We start from the raw sequence: 23726 nt of genomic DNA, 5'->3' as shown, positions 1-23726 counted from the left end.
GAGATTGGGATTGACACGTATACACTGATGTGTATAAAATTGATGACTAATAAGAACCTGCTGTATAAAAATATATATATAATTAAATTTAAAAATTCAAAAAAAAAAAAGTAAAAGGGTAATTTTGTTTAGTATACTATCTTTGAAAGAGAAAATCTCCATGTGTTTCTAAGGTTTCTGTTCTTGTTTCAAGACTAGACAAATTTTCAGATTCTATTCCAGACCTACCAATTCAGGAACTTTGGGTGTGGGGTCCAACAATCTGTGTTTCAACAAGCCTCTAGGTGACTCTAATGCCTGTTAAAGATTGAGCACAAGTGGACTAGACTATTCCTCTATATACCACAACTATTAAATATTTAATGCATGTTTAAAAGTTATGATGAGACATAGGTAAAAATTAGGAAAAATCTCAATAAATTATGGACTTTATTAAAAAATTATGAATCAATGTTGGTTCATTAGTTTCAATAAATGTACAATACTAATGTAAGATGTTAACAACAGGAGAAACTGGGAGAACGTAATATTCAGAAACCCTCTATACTATATGTATAACTTTTATATAAATCTAAAACTATAATAAATTAAAACTTATTTTAAAAAATAAGATTATAATTGGCATAATGAATCATACCTTTTTGTTTAACACTAGTTTTCTTCAGCTGTCTAAGAAGATTTCCACTTCCTCTCAGAACTGTCTTCAAAGTTCTCAAACCCCAGTCATAATGTTGCTGAGGTGTCAAAAGTTCTCTTAGGTAAAGACATGGAAATCATAAATCATCAAATAGCTATAAGAAATTATTTTTGTAATCATATTAAAAGAAATACAGAATCTAACTACTAACACATAGAAATAATTCCTAATATTACATTAGTTTATAAAAATGAATCAAGCAACACAAAATAATCACTCAAGTAAAATGTTAAAGATGGATGGTTCTCAAGGATCAGGATAAACCTTTCACAAACTGGCTATCATCTTAATGAAGACACTAAATGATAACTACCTGTTACTTTTATTCCTAAAGTCTTTAATCAATCCATCTTGCTCTCAATCTCTGACACTCTAGTTCTCACTGTCTCTTAAGTAATACGGACCAGAATTCTAGGTTGTCCAAAGAAGCTAAAAGTCAATCTCTATTACTAGAAATCAGACATAAAAAAAAAAAAAAATGTGAAAGATTCCCTCCAAACAACAGTAGGCTTTGAGTGGTCAGCTGGTAAATTAGTTTAGTAAGTATCATTTAGCTGGAGTACTCCAATAAAAATATTTTGCAGAAAAAACGTGAAATTGAATTAATAGTATTTATGAAAAACAAGCAGTTTTGAGCCAGACGTTTCTGTTATTCAAACTAAAATCTTTCTTACCAACACCTTGAGTACAATACAAAATTGTACTTATGAAAATCACCAATATGAAAATCACTGAATAGGTAAATTGGACAAATGTGGAAAATGGTCATTAATAACCCTGATCAATCATGGAACTATAAAATATTAAAATATTTAAAACAGGAAAACTCACCTGGATAGATTGAAGATAGCTACCAATTTTCTGCCCAACACCTTAGCATCTTTAAAGCCTTCTGAATAGAGAATAACTTCTGCAATAAGCTCATTGTCTGGATGAGACATGGCTACTGGCCTGAAAAGCTGTTTAAGGTTATCAGGCAGTTTTTGTCTTCCTCCATAACCTTTTCCAGCAGGATTCATAGTGATAAAAATTCCAGAATTAGAATTTATTTCTACCTGGAATATTAATTTAAAACATAGGCATCAAATACTTGAAACTATAACTATAAAACATATTGCAAATAGAAGTTTTATTGTGACATATTTCTACACATACATCTTATACCTTAGCAAAAAGCAACCACTAGTGTGCTAAACATCTTCTTACTCAACATATAATAAACTCCTTAGGAACTACACTACTTTATAGAGGCTCTTTACAATCAGTTTTTTGAGGCTGAAAGTTTAAGTGATTGTAACTAGTTTGAATGTCTATTCATTCATTCAGCATATGTTTACTAAAAGCCTTCCTTGTGTTAGGCACTTTGCTAAGTACACAGAGACAACATAACTCTGAACTAAAGTCAGTAATAGTTTATGCCCTTCTGGAGTTTATAGTCCATTGAATATTTGAAAGAAGCAATCATAGTTAATAAATGCTATAAGAGCAAAATATCATGAGAGTATCTAATAGGAGCATTTTCAACAAAGCACTAAGAATAGAAAGGCAGAATTATAATGTATAAACAATGAATGGGCAATCAGGAAGTAGAAATACCTAGAGTAAAAAACCTGGCTATAAAGGAAAGAAAACAAAAAGTGTGGTTGGAAGGAAAGATGAATTAAGGGAAGGTTCGCTTATGTTTTAATTATACTAAATATTATATTACAGTATCATTATATCTAATATAATATAACACATTATTAAGAAGGAAAATATGTGATTATGTTTAAAAGCCAACGAGAAATGAGTAGAAGGACAGAGATAACTCTGAAGAGAAGGTCCCTTGGAAGCAGATTCCAAAGTATAGATGGAAAAATTAGTTTGAGTTGGGAAAAAGGACAATTTTTCTTTCTAAGAGGAGGAACTGACAAAAAATGAACAGGGTAGAAAATAAATTTTGATGACAGAGAGGTAAAAACTGAAGAATTTCTCTTTTCTTTGTTAAGAAAGAGTTGAAACATCATGTAAGTAACAGGCAAGTTAGAAGGGGTCCTACTTCCTTGGTCTACCCTGAAAAACTTGTATTGGGAAAATGTTATTATGGGGAAGAGGATAATTTCACAGTTCTTTCAACTTTCAGTATATTCACCATTACACATTATATAGAGAAATCTATGTTTTACATACAAATAAGTTTAAGTTCTAATGACATGAATGTATACCTCCTATGGGGAGAAGTGAGCAACAGAAGAATAGTTAAGTATTTATTGTTTTAAGATTCATACAGAATAGTGATTAAAAACATGAATTTCAGAATTAGACAGACATGGGTTCAATTTCCAGCTCCATTTCTTATGTTTAACATATCAAGCCCTAGTTTCCTCATCCATAAAGTTAAAAAAATATAATAGTACCTAAGTCAAAGGATTGTTATGAGTACTAAATGAAACAATGCATAAAAGCACTAAGCACAGTGGCATAGAGTGTTTGATAAATGTTAGCAAATATTATTATAACTGGATTATTCAATATCAAAAGTTTGAAGATGGGGCTTCCCTGGTGGCGCAGTGGTTGACAGTCCGCCTGCCGATGCAGGGGACACGAGTTCATGTCCCAGTCTGGTAAGATCCCACATGCCGCGGAGCGGCTGCGCCCGTGAGCCATGGCCACTGAGCCTGCGCGTCCGGAGCCTGTGCTCCGCAACGGGAGAAGCCGCAACAGTGAGAGGCCCGCGTACCGCAGGAAAAAAAAAAAAAAAAGTTTGAAGATAAATGGTGGAAATGGGACCCAAAAAGGGTGAGAAACTCAGAGACAATTCACAGGTAAAAAGGTTTAACACACTGGTCACAAATTAGCAACAGAGGTGCCAGGAGAAATAAAGATAGACTGTTTGCCTGAGTATGAGTAACGCAAAGTCTTATAAAATAGTTTAATTCTTTAAATTCCCAATATATGCTATACCTCCTTGCCAAGCAGTTCACATACAGTTCTATGATTCTTCAAAGCATCTTGAATTGTCTGGATTTGCATAGAAACTGCTGACAGTACAGATTCTTCTAGTCTATTGAATTCATCAAAACAACCCCAGGCCCCACACTTCACCAAACCAACAAATATTCGTCCCATTGACTTCACATCGATGCCCTTAAAAATAACAATAAAAATTATATTCAATAAAAATAATTAAAATCTCTAATAATAATTTAATACTTTATGTCATTTAGTGAGAAGGTAATCATTTCACCCATCTATACCTCTTTAGTTCTTTTTTAAGCAGAGATTAAATAGCTACTCTTTCAAACCCTAGGATGGTTTCAAGGAATAAACAAAATAATTCATGTGAAAGTGTTCTGAAAAGTACACAGAACTAAACAAGTATAAGATTTTGTTTCAGTTATTCTTTAAGTCAAAATACACACAATGTTTTGAAAATGGTAACTTAATAAGAATTTAAGATTTTTCCTCTACTCTAATATAAAGCTTCATTCTGTATTTAAAATTATTTCTATGTAATAGTTCTCTTTAGAAAAGTTTTTGGACTACACTATGTGCAACCTCTCTCCATTTTACTTCTCAAATAAAATCCACTTTCAAGTGATTTAAAAGAAGAGTGATTTTAAAATAGAGCATTTCATATGTAAGTATGTGAAAACTATTCCAAACATCTAAGACACTATTATAGCGTTTGATAATTATTTATTCTACCTCATCACAATTAAAAACTAAAACTTGTCTTCCAAGAAGTCCACCTAAAGCCTTTACTGATTCAGTTTTTCCAGTTCCAGCTGGTCCGTACGGATTTCCTCCAAGTCCCATCTTCATGGCTTGAGTGAGAGTTAAGTAGCATTTGTCTGTCAGTGGAGTGTAAACCAGCTTGGGAGCATTACCCTACACAAGAGAAATATAAATTTCAAATATTCATATTCTATTCAATATGTACAAATATTATATAGTGTAGTTAAATAGCAATTCTAGTTAAAAATTTAAAAAGGCAAAAAATAGTTTAAAGTTGTTAACAGAAAAAATATACAAAAATTTTTTTAGTAATTCAAGAAACTTTCTAAAGCACAAACTGGAATTAAACTTAGTTATTTCTCAAGCATGTATTTTATTCTATCCTCAATTGACATACTGTCAGGTTTTCCAAATAGTCTCTCAAGTTCTTGATAATTAATTTGAAAAACTCCTTATGAAATTAATAATCTTAACCTATCAAATAATTCTCAAAATTGCTACTAAATTTTAGCGGAAATAGAGTCCAATTCAAGCTGCATTTTATAGTTTTTCTTTAATTTAGGTGGACAGATTTGGGTCTCAAAATACATTTCCTTTTTGAAAGAGCTAGCTGGCAACTCTCTTGACATATGCTTATTAACATAAATGTCAAATATATCCTTATGATTGACTCACTATGATGGAAGAAGGCAGAGAGGATACAGCTGGATTTTTTGAGAACAGGTTACATGAGCTAGGTTATTTGCTTGAAAATTCTTTTACCTTACAAACTGAGAATATTTAACAAACGTACTTTGACATATTAAAAATTGCACTAATTTTGGCCTTGTAAAAGGAGGCACAAACCAAATTGTTTCCATTGAGGTTGCCTAATATTCAATTCTCTTTAGATTAAAACTATATTTCAATCTGTATAAATAAATACTGCTCTAAGAAAAGGTACATTTAGAGAATTCAGCACAACACTGCCACTATGTTAACTTTTTTTGTATATAGAATTTTTTCCAATATAACATCTTTTTAATTATGATGAAATAGAAGACAATAACACAAAAAAATTCTTAAAAGTTACAGCTAAAATAACTCTTTCATCCAATAGCAAATTTCCTTTAAAGTAAATAATTTCTAACTGGAAAAATTAAACATTTCTGCCACAAGTCATACCTGGTACTCATAAGTATACTGAAGTTCAGAATCCACCATCTGAACGTAACATGTGTCATTGCTTTTCATATAGAATCTAACTTGTTTTTTCCAAGCCCAGTCTTCAGTTGTATGAACCTGAACTTGGTTTAACTGCTTCACCACATCAATATTATGAATAATATCAAGAATAAGTGCTTTAAGTTTAAGCTCCAGAATGCCAGATTCTGTATACAATTAAAATAATTGGGGAAAACGTTAGCCTGTGATTTATGTACTTTATGATTTTATATATACACACACACACACACACATGATTTCTCAATAAATGAATTTAAATGGTAATTTCATGATACATTTGAATAGTATAGTAATATATATCATGCAAGTCAAAAGAATGTCAAATCCACCAATAAGAATTGTGTGTGTGAAAACTAAGATATTAAAATTCAATGAAACCAGGGTTCTGGTTCCTTATGCAAGGGAGTAAACACACTCAGCCTGTCTCTCCCTCTGAATGCAGGTATAAAACACGGACAACATACATTGAACTGCTGTTTAGGACCCTGAAAAAGTAAAGAGTATCAGGCAAATTGGGGAAGGGAAGAATTAGAAGTGCCACCGAACCAGTGGTAAATTTACCTTTTTTCTTTTTCTTTTTCCTCTCTTATATCCATGGGCCTGGATTCAATGCTGCCAGAAACCCATACTGGTGTAGACAGAGAGAGGTCCAGGAGAAGTCTTTTAACTCAGACTTGAAAAGCAGAAAAGGAGTCTCAGCGCTGGCAGCTGAGACCCAGAAATGCCTAAAACTCTGAAGGAAGGGAACTGTCCTCTGAAATCAGAGGAGCTATGATCCCAAGACAGTGGGACTAACTCAAATTGCTCTTTTTCTCTCTTTTCTCCCATCAACTGGTCCAAGACATGGGCACAGTCACAGAAAGTGTGAAGGAGAGTACAGTACATGAAACTCCAGCTTTCTGGCCAGAGGACCAAAAGAGGAGCCCAAGGGAACCACAAAATCACTGCTAAGACCATGGAAGGGGAGAAGATTGGGAAAATGACCCTATAAACTTTATGAACTCTTGAGCTCAGCCTGAGCTGTGCAGACCTCATCCTAAACATTAAACCAAAGACTTTGATAACTGGCCACTAGGTGGCACACATGTGGGGAAGATCTCAAGAGTGTAGCAAAGACAGAACAGACATTGGAACCACAACCCACAGAAAGCTGGCTGAAACTTGTGGCCTGAACCCAACAAGATCACTTGCTAACAGAAAAATATCAACATTATCCAGCAAATTTAAATAAGACTCAGACTCTTATAACACAATATGCAAAATGTCCAGGATACAATCCAAAATCATTCAACATGAAAAGAACCAAAAAAATCAACTCACATCAGAAAAGACAATAATAAAGGTGAAATGAAGACATTCTCAAGAGAAGGAAATCTGTAAGATTCATAGTCAGTAAATGGGCTCTAAAAGAAACACTAAAGAAAATTCTTCAAAGAAAGAAAATGACAGCAGAAGGAAACTTGGAGGTTGAAGGATGGGCAACAGAAATGGTAAGCATCTAGATAAATATAATAGACTATTCTCAGGTCCTTTAAAATACATTTGACAGTTAAAGAAAAAAATTATAATCTCATGGAGTTTTCAATGTATATAGATATCTATAGACATTGAAAACAACATAAAAAGGGGAGGATAAAGAAACCCATATGGTGGTAAGGTTTCTACATTCCACTTAAAATAGTAAATTATTGATTCTAAGTACAATATAAAAGTATGTATATTGTAATTCCTAAAGTAACCTCCAAAATAGACACACAGATGATTGATTGACAGACAAAAGCACAATAGATAAATTAAGATAGAATACTAAAAAAATGTTCAAATAACCCAAAAGTAGGCAGAAAATGGAATATTTTCCCATACCAGTATTCCCTGGATCCTCAGAACTTGTATCAATGTTAGTATAGTGCTCTAACTTATTCACCAGTTGTGTTTCAATCTGATGAAGACTATGATCTTTGATGGCATTTTCTACATCTTCAGTGAATTTAATCTGCTCTGCCAAGCATAATATCTAATGAATAAAGAGAAAAATTATTTTTTAAAGCTGAATTTACTTAGAAATATTTTATAAATTTAAGGAAAGATACCTTTTTCCAAATTTCCAATTACATATTGGACCTCTCTACCTGAATGTCTTACTGGCACCTCATATATTAATAGAGCAATACATTTGTAGAAAAAGCATGTGTGATGCAGCCCAAGCTTACTTCTCAGAGCTCATCTTTTACTATTCTCCTATAGGCCTATTTTTGGGTCTTAGAGCCCACCAAGCTTATTATAACCTAAGTGCTTTGTACTTTCTTCCCATGACTCTCCTCATAAATGGCTTCTTTTTAACCAGTAAGATGCAAAGATAACAGAGTATGATGCATTCTATTTAATAAAAAGAGTAATCTTCTAGCATTCCAAAATAATCTCTCAGCATACTACTGAAGTCTACAATTTCAAAACACCAATTTTATCCTAAATTAAAGTCTGTCTTAATCTTTCAGTCTAATACCCATAAACAGAAACTAAATACAGATCAACTTCATGTTTACATAAAATATGAAATATTAATGCCATTTGAGAGGATTTCTATAATATTATCAATATAGCAAGGTTACTGATAAAGCAAATGATACATTTAAACACCAGATTTTGTAAACTTGTATTAAAATACTTTGATACAGTTCTTAGATGAACAAGGAAAACCAATAACCTCCTTTAAACTAAAGACATGATCCATCATTGTATAAAAACACTAAACCTACTGACCAATTAACTCCTGAACAGATTGTTTTTTTCTTATATATACCTTTTAGCATCCAGAAAATATCATCAAATGCCTCTATTTATCAGATTAATCCATTATCTATATATAATTTTAATACTTAATATAGCAGGCTAAGCTGCTGTTTGCTCTTAGAACATTGTACAAATACTACATTAAGTTCTTTAACAAAAGAGAAAGCCAATTAGTAACTTTGCAGGGCAAAGTCACCTCTCATACTTTGTAGTACAAAACTCACCAGCTTCTTTAATCAAGTATATGGTGAAGTGTTTAAACAGATCCAAATCTGCTTTGTGAGAAAAGACTTAGCTTTTTAATTTTCATATGAAAATCTTCACTTGCCACCTTGAAACTAATAGTCATATATATGGATTTCCACTCAGGCAATACTACTGAATTTCTGTATTATAAATAAATTTTAATAATAATGCACATCGATATCTCAATTTTTAACAGTCTGCTATACGATTTCTATGAGAGGCTAACAGAAATGATGCTCAAGATACAGTCTTACCTAATTCTCGTGTCACATTACCATTAAGATACCTGGACAAACACTAACATTGTCTAAAATGTAACGGTCGTTAAGGGTGCTCTGCAAACATTATATAATTTAACCTTCAAAATGAGTTGCCGTGGAGGTATTATTATACCCTCTTAACTAAGTGTCAAAAGCAATCACTCAAAGTATAACTGGAAAAGGTAGGATTTGAACCAAGGTCTGTCAGATTTTTTCTACTTTATCATGCTGCCTCCTTCCCAGACCAGAAAGTGCTTTCTCTACATTATTTCAGGTCCTTACAAAGATGTCTTTAGAGAACTGAATTAATAGTACGCAGTAACCTGTACCAGACATTCATGTAACCAGTTATACTATTCAATCCCCTTATATAAATGCTCTTGAGATAATTTTTTCTTAACATTAACTGCTAATAAACTAGAATTCTTTGTTTTGATAGATTATGAACTGTATACATGTTTAGTAGTTCATATTTTTACTTGACTGCTCAGAGCCCAGAACTAAGTTTCAGGCTCAAATCCAGCAACATTCTTTAGCCTGTAGCTCCCAGTATATCTCCTGATATAACTGTCATTTACTCAATCTAATTATTATGCAATTCTTACTTTTGTATATTTTTTAATATTGTGTCTTTTACTCTAAGTCAATTTAAATCCTACCTGGAAGTTGACAGAGTCCTAGGAAACATTTCCAGAGATAATAAAGCATTTTAACTCTGACCTTCAATGGCATTATTATTCATCAATGACTACTTTTATTTTTCTCTAAGAACAAGAGTTTTTAAACATATTTTAGTTTGACTTAAACAGCTAAAAGATACAAAATGATATGAGTGATAAAATGGCTAAGAATCCAGAATGTTCCAAGTTTCCTATTTAATTTCTCATGCTTTAAAAGAACCAACATAAAACCCTGTTCCAATAGCTACTAAATGTTTTAATCTGAAAAGCAAAAAATAGTTAGGTAGATTTTCCTGTGAGAAATCATAGAACATCTCAATGCCTGCCTTTCATAGTCCCTAAGAACTAAAGTTCCTGATGCCTTACCTCTGTAGTGTTAGTCTCAACCAGCAATAAAACTAATCCTGAACAAGGCAGGATATCTAACCCAAGTCTTAGTGCTACACTTTAATAAGGCCCAGAACAAGTTTTGTAAGACACATACCTAGCATCCAGTGTTTCAGGAATGAGCTCCTATGAACACTGACCTGTAGCAATCTCTATAACAACCATGAAACCTAGCGCTCTTCTTCCCTGCCAAAGTTCTAGTTAAGTACTGTGATCATGTTTCAGACCAACACTAACACTACTAAATTCCCACCAGCTCCAACCTCCTAGATGAGTCCATGGGAAGGGTGGGAGACAATGTTAGAGATCCTGTGCCTCTCCATCAATGATGGACTAATCATCTGGAACCAGGAAACTAATACATGACTAATTCTGCCTCCCAGTTCCACTCCCCAATGGCCTGGGTAGCTTAGATCTCAGCAGGCCTTCTGCTTGTAAGCATCTGAATTATGGCAAACTAATGGAGCTAGAAGAGAATTTCACTATTGTGCTGCTCCTCCCTCACATTTAACAGCTGAGGGACTGAGACTCAGATATTAAGCAATTAGTCAATGTTAATTGTTAGATAAAGAGAAAACAAAGATCCCAGTTGTCTAAGCCTCCTGACCTCTAGGTCAGGGATCTTCCAATGACACCATGCCTACCTGTACTCTAGACATAAGCCCCCTTACCTGTGAAGGGAAAAAGGATGGGTCAATTGCACCTTGAGAACTTCGTCCAGCAGTAACACATTCCGTCAACAACTCTTTCAAAGTTTGCTTCATTTCCAAGGCTAAATCATTTAACCAAGTCTGAAAATAAAATTAGAAAATATATTATTTCTTATTACACAAGTCATAAAACAAAAACACAAGCTAATGACTCTATTCTTTTATTTCAGGAGGAAGGTTATAATTTCTTATTGACTCTCACACTCCCAAAATGTGTTGTATGGTATATAATTTTTTATTAATAAATGATTTAAATGAAGAAAACAATTTTTTCACCTCTTGGGATAATGTTAAGTGTGAAAACTCAAAAATTTGTAGTTAGTTATCACTATCACCATCTATACAAACCAAAAAAACATGAACATTTAAAAACTAACCCATTCATTTCATCATTATGATAAATCAAACTAGATAGCTGGGCCAATAAATTAGAGTCACAATGACTAGGTAAGTCCCCTGGCTCACACTATCCTGATGATCTTATATTCAGAAAGCTGTAACCATAGGAAGGGATTGCTTCATTAAGGTGAACCATATTATTTAAGGAGTTAAGATCCCTCTTCAAACAAAACTAATTCTGTTTCAAGGTCAAAACAATACATTTTTCACTCATTTGATTATAGATAAAATAACAAAAGTTTAAACTAAAGTTAAAATAATAATGATGATTAATAAAAATAGCATGAATATTTAAGGATCACTACTTAACTTTTAAAAACTGTATCATTTGCAATAAAATATAAGAGCAAAAACTACAATCTTAAATAGCTTTTCATCATTACCTTTTTTAAGTTCTAGCTTTTTACTGTTTATCTTTAGAGCACTTTCCAGTATTAAAAATAGCACAAACTTTTGCCCAGTTCAAAAGCCACTGCAGCTAAGGAGTAAGAAGCTCTCAGTGCACGGCAGCAGACACCTACTCTGCTAATCATCACAAGAGCTCCCGGAGCGCTGCACTACACCCAGCTGCTAAAAGCTCTTTCTCTCTCTGTTCATCCAGTCCTAATAAAATCACAAGAAAGGAAAACAACAGCAAAAACAACAAATCTCTTCTCCAAATATGGGAGCTACTTAACAAACCTTCTATCCTTTCAACCACTTGATTTATATACTCAACATCCAATAAAATGTTGAGGCCTAACCAGGAATGGACTTTTTACTAAACTGTACAGATACATGCATGATAAGGCATGGCCCTGACTTGCAGTTGAAAGATAACTTTAGAACTTAAAAATTACAATTCAATGTGTTACATCCTATTGCTGTTGGCTTTAGCTGTATAACTGTAATAGGCTTTTGACAGTTCACTTCTAGTCCTGCAGAACCAATTAATCAATAGTTGTACTATAAATGCACTAGTTTCAAGTTTACTTGTTCATTTAAATCATCTCATACAACTCAGATTTTAAAGAAAAAAAAAAAGAACAAAGACTTATTGAGCAGTTATGTTCCAAACACTATAGTGTACCTAAAGCCAATTATCTCATTTAATTTTCAACAGAAAGTCTTTGCTAGTAGGCCTCCCATTTTACAGTTAAGAAAACTGAGACTCTAAATTATATAGCTGATAAGTTGTGGAGCTACAATTAATATCCAAGTCTTCTTGACTCCAAAGCAAAAGTTGTTTTCAAAATTACATGCTGCCTTCCAAAGACTAAAAATACATACTCTCTTTAATATCAAATCATTCTGAACCTATCAAAATAAATTAGTTTTTAAGATATAAGTTTCCAAAAGGCCTAAATTAACCAACTTACTCTACAAATTGACTGAATTAATTTTGATACAAAGTTCATATCGTTAATTCTTTATACTTTCACACTTGAAAAAGAATTACTTACCTCTACGTTATTTGACAGAAGAACTTTGTTTTTAAAAGGTACAACTTCTCCCTCTAAAGATTTCATTGCAGTTATATGTTTTGATTCCTCATCAAAGCACACACTGTTAATGCCTACATTACAAAAGCAACAATTTATATGCAAAAGTTTCATTAAAGACATAATTATTAGACAGTATATATGATTACCACATAATACATAAAGTATACTTCATAATATAGAATATATTTGAATTATATTAATTCAGTTATATAATGAAATAGAACAGCTTTTCATAACCCCAAACTGGAAACAACCGAATGCCCACCAGATGAATAGAGAAACTGTGGTATATTTGAACAATTGACTATTCTAAGCAATAAAAAGGAATAAAATATAGTTTTAGGTATCTTGAAACCATTATGATGAGTGAAAAAAAACAGGCACAAATGAGTGCATAAGAATACGTACCAATGATTCCACTTACATTATATGAGACAAAAAGATAATAGGGAAGGGGGAGAGCAAACAAGATTTCCCTTCCCCAAAATTTGCACTCACTTTATAGTATATAAAAAAACACATTACCTAATTTTGATCTTTAGAAAAACCCTGTAAGTTATTATTTACAATTTAAAGAAAGAAACTAGATTTCAGAGAGGTAAATTAATAACTAATAAATAGCAGAGGTAGAGCTCGAAAGCAAGCTTTCTGATTCCAAGAGCTCTTTCTACTATCTTCCACAGGCAAAATCACAGTTACAGATATAAGCACTCTAACGCTTCAGATATACAGTGGTTAATAAATACTTCTGTAAAGCACCAGAGAGTAAATATCTTAGGTTTTTACAGGTCATAAGGTCTCGGTGTCAATTACTCAACTCTGCTTGTAGCACAAAAGCAGCTATAGACAATAATGGACATGGCTGTATTCCTTCCAACAAAACCTTATTGAAAAAAAAAAAAAAAACAGAGAGCTACTCAGATTTGGCCTGTGGGCCTACAGTTTGCTAATCCCTGACTGCAAGTGAAGATGATGAAAATTTTTTACTTCTTAAAGTTAATTTGAAAAATACAGCTCTTTTCCAACAAATAATATTTCAAGAAAATAATAATCATCGTGTTTGTAGCAAACCAATTCTGAATGCAATTACCCAACTAAAATGATTCAACAACATCGAAGCATATGGCACTATTACTCTACACTTTTTACCAGGTAATCTCACCTCTTCCTATAGCCTAATTATCATCTATACACAGATGACTCCCAATTTTACATCTCCATCTCACGTATCTCTGCTAACAATAATTGCCTACTGAGTATCTCCACTGGGACATCACTCAAGAGACCTTAAACTCAATAATGAATGGACATGTTCTCCTTCACTTCAGACCTCTGCACATCCTATTCCCTCTGTTTCCCCATTTTTCCTCTAGCTAAGACCTATATTTTCTTCAGATCTCACATGAGATGTCATCTTTACATACCCAAAACTGAGCTAAATGTCTTCACAGATGCAGCTATAACACCACATACTTATGTCGACCATAGAAATTGTCATATATTATATTTGTCAACTTACTAACTTGCCTCGTCCACTAAACTAGAGTTCTTTGAGTGTATGACCTGTATTTTATTCAACAGTCTGCCTAAGAGCCTAACATAATGCCTGGCAGATAACTGAAACTCAATAAATATCTGTTGAATAAATGTTCAATCTTACCAGCAAACAGTTTCTTAAGGTGAGACTGAATCACTGATGAGTTAGTAGACTGGCCCAGTATTTCTAATAAGTCATCATCACCAATAAAGTAAAATCTTGGGAATGCTGAGCGTTTTTCCTAAAAAAAAAAAAAAAAAAAGAATAATCTCTTTTCAAATAATTAAGATATTAAAGTACTTTATAATTTATTATATAAGATTGTTTTTAAAAACATGCCTCCAATAATTCATTTAATGATTTCTGACATCTTTGAAGCTGATCAAGTATCGTTAGTAGAGAATTTCTGATTCCTGCATGAGTAGTTAACGTTGTGACTCTATTATCTTTCTTGATGTCAGTCATTATTGATCTGCAGAAGAAAAAAGTTATTTTCACATCTATTTTAACAGTTTTTGGCTGAAACAAGGATGTGGAGACTTTTTTTTTGCTTGCTTAAAACAAACTAGTAACATCAGTAATAACAGCAATACATTATTATACTTCTAATAAATAATCCTCAAATAATACTCCATTACCATTTTTAACCTCCATTATTGCACATTCTCTTATTTCATTCACTCACTAAACAAATATTAAGCCTTACCTCATAGAGATAATGGCCCAGTGACAGAGAAAGATATTAAATAATTTCTCCAAATATTCAAATAAAATTATGATAAATGCTAAGAAAGAAAAGCACAAAGGACTGTTTTGTACTAAGAAAGAATTAGTAAAAGGCTAATGTGGAAATCCCTAACCTATGACTTATTTGAGGAAGTAATTTAAGCTGAGATTTGAATGATAATGAAAAAGAAAAAGGCAAAGAATAGGAGGGAAACAGTTTCTGGCAAAGACCCTGAGAAAGAGCGTGGTATGTTAGAGAAACTAAAGGCTAGAGTCACTAAAGTAAAAAAAAAAAAAAAAAAAGAGAGAGAGAGAGAGAGCGCAGCACAAGAAAAAGCTAGAGAAATGGACAAGGAGCAGATCCTTAGATCTGCTTTATCCTCAGAGCAATAGAAAGTCATTTTAAAGTTTTACTTAATGGAATAAAGGAAAGAAGTAATGTGGACTTCATTTTTAAAAGATTACTCTGGCTGTTGTGTGAAAAACTTACTGGAGAAGACAAGAATAAGAATTAGTCAAAAGATTAGCCAGTAGTACAAGTGAGTGACAACAAAAATACTTCAGAATAACATCAAAGAAGTAGAGATATAAAAGATATAATAAAATCGATTAGTAGGTTAGAATCAACAAAATTTGGTAACAAATGGATTTGGAAATGGAGGAAGAGGTCAAAGATATCCATTATGCTTCTGCCTTGAGCAGTTAGGTGGTACCATTTATCGGGAAGAAACCAGAGAGAAAAGAAAAGGGACTGTAGGAAAGGGACTGGGGGTAAATTCATGAATTTAGTTTTGACATGTTGAGGATATTTAATACATTTGGAGCTCAGAAAAGAAATATGAGCTCAATAAATAAGTTGAGGAGACCTCAGCAAATAGATGAGAATTGATTCTGAGAGTGGTTAAGATCATTAAGGAGAGAACATGGAGTGAGAAAACCTAAAGCTGAAAGGTGGAGAATGTCTACATCTAAATGTTTAGAAAGGGCTGAGGACTAGGAATCAGGAGTGGAACCAGAGAAATGGGCAGAAAACCAAAAAGGACAGGATCACAGAAGCCAAAAGAACAGACTTTCTAAGAAAGAAGAAATTTTCAACTCTATTAGATACTAGTCAGAGATAAAGTAAAATGAAAAATAAAAAATGCCCATCAGATTTACAATGGGAAAGTAATTGGTAACTTTAAGAAATACTAGGTATATATTAGTAATATTATTATTACTATTATACTATAGAAATATTATTAATATAGGTAGAGTGGTAAAGATAGAAACCAGATCAAAATTATTCAAGTATATAACTGAATGAGAGAAACTCATTTCTCAGAAGGATCCAGTAGGAAAAAAGTTGAAGACACAGATGACGCTAATAATGTAAAAGTAATTAGCTTGTATTAAGTACCTCACCATATGAATAAAAACCATCATATGTGTCTTTGTCTTATGTAGTTGTACTGACCTAAAATCTTCATCAAGTCTGTTGAAGCGCATCTGTTCTTTTGGCAATGCTCCACGGCCAAAAATGGGTTCCAAATATACCCACTTTCTCTGAATGTGGTTTAAATTCTGTAGGTACTCATCTAACTCTGCAAGTTTTCTTTCCCAAATTGACACTTTATCTTCAAATCCTTTATAATAAGGAGAATCCTTTAAGGACTGAAGAAGGCACCTATTATCTCCAACTTGATTTACTACATCCTTCCAGTCTTTAATCAGCTTGATAGTTCGACTTTGGCTGTCTTCATAATCAACCAATGTAAATACTGCTCCAACTCCCCAAAGATCAAGTTCTCGTAAAGCTTCTCTGATTGTAACTTCACCTTGTGCACGACTATTTAAATCCTATTTAACACAAAATATTCATATTTATTACTTCAACATTATCATATAAATAAGTTATATCTATTTTATAAGAAGATATATTTTTATTTGACTTTGCACCATAAAGAAAAAAAAAATTTTAAGTGGATTATTTTCATAAATCCAAGAGAATTACTGGCAAATGTATTAAGGGATATCAGATATCTAGTTCACATGGTCAAATATATACAGAGTTCTGCTTTATGCTTTTTACTTCTAAAAAAACCCCCAAAATTTAAGCATCCACTGCAAACCACAAAAATATTTAAAATTTTGCAGAACTCAGCCATTTTATTGTAATTTAACTGTAAGTTCCAATACATCTAAAATGATTAGCAACCATCTAGAATTACCTCCTACAGCAGTCATGCTTTATAACCTTATGATTATCTACATATGCTCCAGGATTATCAGCAAAGATGAAAGTATACATATTAGATAATATATTAGAAAATAAAACAATTTGACATCAAAAGTCCTTTTATTTTTTTACATTAAATGGGCAGAACACAAAATAGAAAGTCTGCTACTTATGATATAATTGTACAAGTTTTACTTTCACCTGAGACCTATGCTAAAACTGATTAGCAAATTGGTTCCTTGTTTAGTTCTCTGTATTTTTGTACCCCTTAGCTTCTATTTATAATATACCCTATGATTTTAAATGTATTTTATAAAATGCTTTGTACTTGTTTGCTTTTTGATTAAAGCTGACTTCCTTCTTAAAGTAAGACATATTTTATTTCAGATTTTTTCTCTCAAAGAAGGGGTTTATATTGTTTCTATAACCCCATCGATAGATTCAGATGTATTACTAATGAAAGAATAATGGAAAAATGGAACACTGTCACTATTTTAAGGGAAGAAAGAAATTTAACTTGCTGCTTTATTTAAATAAAAAATAAAGCAATATGTCAACAAAGGTCAGATCTATGAGATATTTATAAAAGTGATTCTTACTTTAAGGTCTGAAGCTTTGGCAACAATTGTATCAGCTACTCTAAGCAGATCACCAAACAGTAATTTATCTAGACTAGTCCCCCGAGGAAGGCCAAGTAGACGAAAAAGGTCAAGCCAGTGATCTGGAGAAAGATGCTCCCCTCTCACATATTTCAAGATAGGGACTGCGATCTGTTAAAAAAAGAAGACAAGAAGACTTATGTATGTATATATACAAGCAAAATGTAAATTATTATTTGATTTTATTATAATTATCTATAAGATTTTTAATTACTGTATTATCTTATTTAACAATCTTAAAATCAAATTCTTAAAAAGAATTGTATAAAACTTTTTATTAAACATTGCTGTGGATACATGCAAATTTCCCTTGGTAGCTTGATATATTTTAAAATATGACCTAAAATATTTCTATTTTTATAAATTTAGGAAATGACCTACATCCTAAATATGCTAAATGACCCATATCCTAATTGCTAAGTTATAAATACTCCACTATATAACTTTAACCATAAATTTCTTAGTTATAACTTCTTTCAAACTGAAGCAGAAATATCAGTAACTTCTATGGTTTACTCTATACTTTCTATTTTTTTCATGTAATGGAATCATTAAAAATATATAAACTAAAATTACAGTTCAGTCACTACATAATAAAATGATACATGAAAGCTCCAAACACCATTTTTAAATAGTAAGATAAGTAAAACTATCTTACTTTATATTTGTCAACCTCTGATTGTAATTTCACCGTCATTACTGAATGTTCTTCAACCTTTCTTAATCTGTCATGCCAATTCATCAAAAATTCCTCAAACAGATATGTCTTAGTCCTGTAAAATACCAGAAACATACCTTAAATTTTACATCCCAAAAAATACCACAAAACTATCAGAATCTCAATACTATTTATGAATCAAACCTAAAAGTAATCCAATCTTCATTGGCCATTTCTTGAAATCCTTGCTGAAACTCTTCATAAAGGGCCCAAATTTGTGCACAGCTCTCAATGTCCTTAGAGATGCTATATGCCAAGGAGAAGTTGGGCTCTTCTAGGCCAAAATGATGGCAATCATCACTATAGAAACAAGTAGCAAATATCATTAATTTTTTAAAAAGAAAAACTGTTAAATATCAATAAGTTTAACTAATTAATATTTAACTGCATTCCCTGTGTGTGTTTGTGTGCATGTATCTGACAGCAGAGGTAGACAGTGGGAGGCTATGTCTACTTTACATAAGAATTTTACTTAACTACTTAGGAACGAGCTCTTCCAAATTCATTAATATGCATTTTTTCCAAAAGAGTCAAAGTAAAATTGGTAATATATATAAATATATTTTATGTATATATGTCATATATATAAATATTCAGAATTGCACAAATTTATGGATTAATCTGAGAACAGATTAAAGAATATCCATTAATATTCTTCTAGGTTGAAAGAATTAGCTTCTAGAACATAAGATATTCTTCATCTAATTAATGTAATGTCACTTAATAAACGTGGTACTAAAACCTCCACTCACCTATGAAGCCAATTAATTTATGGATGCATTTACCTAAATGGACCAAACCTAAAACAATTATTAAACTTAATATTTGTATTATTATAACATAAAACAACAAATATTTTTCTTTGAAGTCTCATCATTTTGCTAGGTTCATTTTTTTTCCAGAAGCTCTAAAAGTAATTGTCCATTAATTTTATATATTCCATTTTTAAGTACAATGAGATCACATAAAGCAATATTCCAACTCCCTAATTTAACTTTTAAGTAAATTTAATTTTCTATTATTATTATTATTTAATTCGCTATTATAACTTCTATTATTTCTATTCCTAGGCCTAACCAGAAATCTGCTTTTCTCTTAAAATCCTAATATAATTCAACAACTCCTAAGAAAGCAGTAGCATGAGCACTTAATACTGGTATTTTTAAAACTGCTGAAGTTTATAAGGAAAGACATTAAGATAATAAATATAAGAACATTACTAGCTTAATATATAAATACAAAACTCTCTTTTCCAAAATGTGTACTACCAGTTTTAAAGAATAAACATACACAAGCTTTTTTCTTATGACTTCAAGATCATCAAACTCAATTTTTTTCTCTTTTATTGACTTGGCACTTTTATCAAGAGTATTTTGCTGGCCAGTTTCAATAACATCATCACCAGGCTTTAGTTGGTCCCAACGAGCTTTAAATTTTTCCAGTTCTTGATAATAGATCTGAAGACGTGATTTCACATTTCCTTTCATCACTTCAATCTATAAGGCAATAGAGTTTACATAATTTAATTCAAAGTAAAATCTTACTTTATATTCACATTTTTATTTCCAACATTTCAATTTAAAGGTCAAAAAATATCAGTATCAGCTTTTCAAAGATTATTCTTTACTACTGATTTCAAGTACACTAAAATAACTCAAAAATAAATTAGACCATAAATTTACAAAAACAAGAGATATACTGCAAACATCATCATTACAAAATCATTCATGTGATTAACAGCATCCATCATAACTATCAACAAAATCAATGTGATAAAAAAAATTTGATCAATGACCTCCAGTTGTTCTACCTGATTATACAGCTGTTTAATAAAGGAGGGCATTTCCCAGTCTCCCATGCAGCTAACAGCCATAAGACTAAGTGCTGGTCAATAGGATATGAGTGCAATAGATGTGTACAACTTCCAGATTATACCCTTAAAAGATACCATACACAGTAGGTAAATAAATTTATTCATAAGAAAGACGGAAAATAATGTCACATACATTCCTGGTACGGTAGGAAACAAAGATAAACTATATGACATGAACATCATTTATACAAAGTGTTTTACTGTATGGAAGTACTGAGGGAGGTCAATTTCATCAGCAATATATTGGGTTGGCCAAAAAGTTCCTTCAGGTTTTTCCATAAGATGTCACAGAAAACCTGAGCTTATAAATTCTTACAAACCTGAGCTATAACGGAATAAAGATAAGCAAGAAATCTTAAATGAGAAAAAAAAACTGTTTCCATTTTAACAAAATGACCAAAATGTTCTTACCTGATCTTTAATCATAAGTTGGTGACTTTCCATCATCAACTCAAATTTATCCCACTTAGCTTTCAGATTACTAATTGTTTCTAAACCTCCACCTGCCACAGTCCGTAAAAGTCTGTTTTTATCTTCAGCTTCTTGAAATAAGGGCAAAATCTAAAGGTTAAAAAATGACATGTGAAAACCAACATATTTTATCAAATTTATTAAGATTCCATTTATTTAAAATTGTTTCATGATTTGCTTTTTAAATCAAGATTTTTGCTTTTACATAATTTGTTTTGTTTTTTTCTGTTTTTTTTTTTAAGAAGATGTTGGGGGTAGGAGTTTATTAACTTATTTATTTATTTTTGCTGTGTTGGGTCTTCGTTTCTGTGCCAGGGCTTTCTCTAGTTGTGGCAAGCGGGGGCCACTCTTCATCACGCTGCGCAGGCCTCTCACTATCGCAGCCTCTCTTGTTGTGGAGCACAGGCTCCAGACACGCAGGCTCAGTAGTTGTGGCTCACGGGCCTAGTTGCTCTGTGGCATGTGGGATCCTCAAAGACCAGGGCTCGAACCCGTGTCCCCTGCATTAGCAGGCAGATTCTCAACCATTGCGCGACCAGGGAAGCCCAATTTGTTTTGTTTTGTTTTTGTTTTTCTTTTGGTTATTTAGTAACATATTGTCTAGTCTCCATGTGTTTGTGTTTTTTACGTTTCTTTCCCTGTAATTCATTTCTAATCTCATAGCGTTGTGGTCAGAAAAGATGCTTGATATGATTTCAATTTTCTTAAATTAACTGAGGCTTGATTTGTGACCCAAGATGTGATCTATCCTGGAGAATGTCCGTGCGCACTTGAGAAGAAATTGTAATCTGCTGTTTTAGGATGGAATGTCCTGTAAGTATCGATTAAATCTCTCTGGTCTACTGTGTCATTTAAAGCTTCTGTTTCCTTATTTATTTTCACTTGGATGATCTGTCCATTGGTGTAAGCGAGGTGTTAAAGTCCCCCACTATTATTGTATTACTGTCGATTTCCTCTTTTATAGCTGTTAGCAGTTGCCTTATGTATTGAGGTGCTCCTATGTTGGGTGCATATATATTTATAATTGTTATATCTTCTTCTTGGATTGATCCCTTGATCATTATGTAGTGTCCTTCCTTGTCTCTTGTAACATTCTTTAGTTTAAAGTCTGTTTTATCTGATATGAGTATTGCTACTCCAGCTTTCTTTTGATTACCATTTGCATGGAGTATCTTTTTCCATCCCCTCACTTTTAGTCTGTATGTGTCCGTAAGTCTGAAGTGGATCTCTTGTAGACAGCATATATATGGGTCTTGTTTTTGTATCCATTCAGCAAGCCTGTGTCTTTTGGTTGGAGCATCTAATCCATTCACGTTTAAGGTAATTATTGACATGTATCTTCCTATGACTATTTTCTTAATTGTTTTGGGTTTGTTCTTGTAGGTCCTTTTCTTCTCTTGTGTTTCCCACTTAGAGAATTTCCTTTAGCACTTGTTGTAGAGCTGGTCTGGTGGTGCTGAATTCTCTTAGCTTTTGCTTGTCTGTAAAGCTTTTGATTTCTCCATCGAATCTGAATGAGATCCTTGCCGGGTAGAGGAATCTTGGTTGTAGGTTCTTCCCTTTCATCACTTTATCATGCCACTCCCTTCTGGCTTGTAGAGTTTCTGCTGAGAAATCAGCTATTAACCTTATGGGAGTTCCCTTGTATGTTATTTGTCATTTTTCCCTTGCTGCTTTCAATAATTTTTCTTTGTCTTTAATTTTTGCCAATTTGATTACTGTGTGCCTTGGCGTGTTTCTCCTTGGGTTTATCCTGTATGGGATTCTCTGTGCTTCCTGGACTTGGGTGGCTATTTCCTTTCCCATGTTAGGGAATTTTTTGACTATAATCTCTTCAAATATTTTCTTGGCTCCTTTCTCTCTCTCTTCTCCTTCTGGGACCCGTATAATGCGAATGTTGTTGCATTTAATATTGTCCCAGAGGTCTCTTAGGCTGTCTTCATTTCTTTTCATTCTTTTTTCTTTATTCTGTTCTGCGGCAATGAATTCCACCATTCTGCCTTCCAGGTCACTTATCCATCCTTATGCCTCAGTTATTCTGCTATTGATTCCTTCTAGGGTAGTTTTCACTTTGGTTATTGTATTGTTCATCTCTGTTTGTTTGTTCTCTAATTCTTCTAGGTCTTTGTTAAACATTTCTTGCATCTTCTTGACCTCTGCCTCCATTTTTTTTCCAAGGTCCTGGATCATCTTCACTATCATTATTCTGAATTCTTTTTCTGGAAGGTTTCCTATCTCTACTTCATTTAGTTGTTTTTCTGGGGTTTTATCTTGTTCCTTCATCTGGTACATAGCCCTCTGACTTTTCATCTTGCCTATCTCTCTGTGAATGTGTTTTTTGTTCCACAGGCTGCAGGATTGTAGTTCTTCTTGCTTCTGCTCTCTGCTCTCTGGTGTATGAGGCTATCTAAGAGGCTTGTGCAAGTTTCCTGATGGAAGGGACTGTACATAATTTGTTATATCCTGGATATAAAGTTTCTAACGTTTATTATTATATGCAAACTCAACTAAGACACTTAAACATCAAAAGTTAAAAAGGATAATAAAAGTGGTAATATGAAACTTAATTAAATCATGAATATAGGAAGACAATACTATAGCTGTTCAAAGTGAAGTTCTTATTATAAAAGTTCCATTCATAAGAAAATGCTAAAGAGGCTTCTAAAATTAGTGACTATCTAAAAGCATAGATTAACTAAATTATCCTACTTAACAGAGAAGGGTAAGTCATGAAAAAAAAGGTACTTAAGAAAGGGAAAACTGAAGAATCAGAACCAAGCTCCTGTATTCAGCTTCTACCTGAAATGCCCTGAGCTGTGTATAATGAGCAGTCTGTTAAACAGTCTAGGTGTAGGTCAGTAAGTGCTAAACTACTCAAATTGCTTCTAGGCCTTTTAAAGCACCATAAAAGAACAGTGTCCTATAATTTA

The 23726-nt window shown here is 32.7% G+C and overlaps 1 protein-coding gene across 1 annotated transcript in view; it reads right to left on the bottom strand.

The window, feature by feature from the left end:
- The window catches only part of DYNC2H1 (dynein cytoplasmic 2 heavy chain 1), a 370694-nt gene that overhangs the window by 297048 nt on the left and 49920 nt on the right, over nt 1–23726 (bottom strand). The window contains exons 21-36 of the mRNA XM_030835708.2: nt 20737–20886; nt 19743–19948; nt 18597–18752; nt 18393–18507; nt 17675–17845; nt 16314–16696; nt 14471–14603; nt 14255–14372; nt 12553–12665; nt 10673–10792; nt 7502–7652; nt 5579–5784; nt 4385–4567; nt 3641–3823; nt 1529–1752; nt 638–753 (exon numbers count right to left, since the gene is read on the bottom strand). Of these exons, the coding sequence (XP_030691568.2) occupies nt 638–753; nt 1529–1752; nt 3641–3823; nt 4385–4567; nt 5579–5784; nt 7502–7652; nt 10673–10792; nt 12553–12665; nt 14255–14372; nt 14471–14603; nt 16314–16696; nt 17675–17845; nt 18393–18507; nt 18597–18752; nt 19743–19948; nt 20737–20886 (2728 nt within the window). The remainder of the gene's footprint in view (nt 1–637; nt 754–1528; nt 1753–3640; nt 3824–4384; nt 4568–5578; nt 5785–7501; nt 7653–10672; nt 10793–12552; nt 12666–14254; nt 14373–14470; nt 14604–16313; nt 16697–17674; nt 17846–18392; nt 18508–18596; nt 18753–19742; nt 19949–20736; nt 20887–23726) is intronic.

Source organism: Globicephala melas, chromosome 8 (genome assembly GCF_963455315.2).
Source record: "Globicephala melas chromosome 8, mGloMel1.2, whole genome shotgun sequence".
Taxonomy (NCBI): Eukaryota; Metazoa; Chordata; class Mammalia; order Artiodactyla; family Delphinidae; genus Globicephala; species Globicephala melas.
This window is presented reverse-complemented; position numbering and strand designations above follow the sequence as displayed.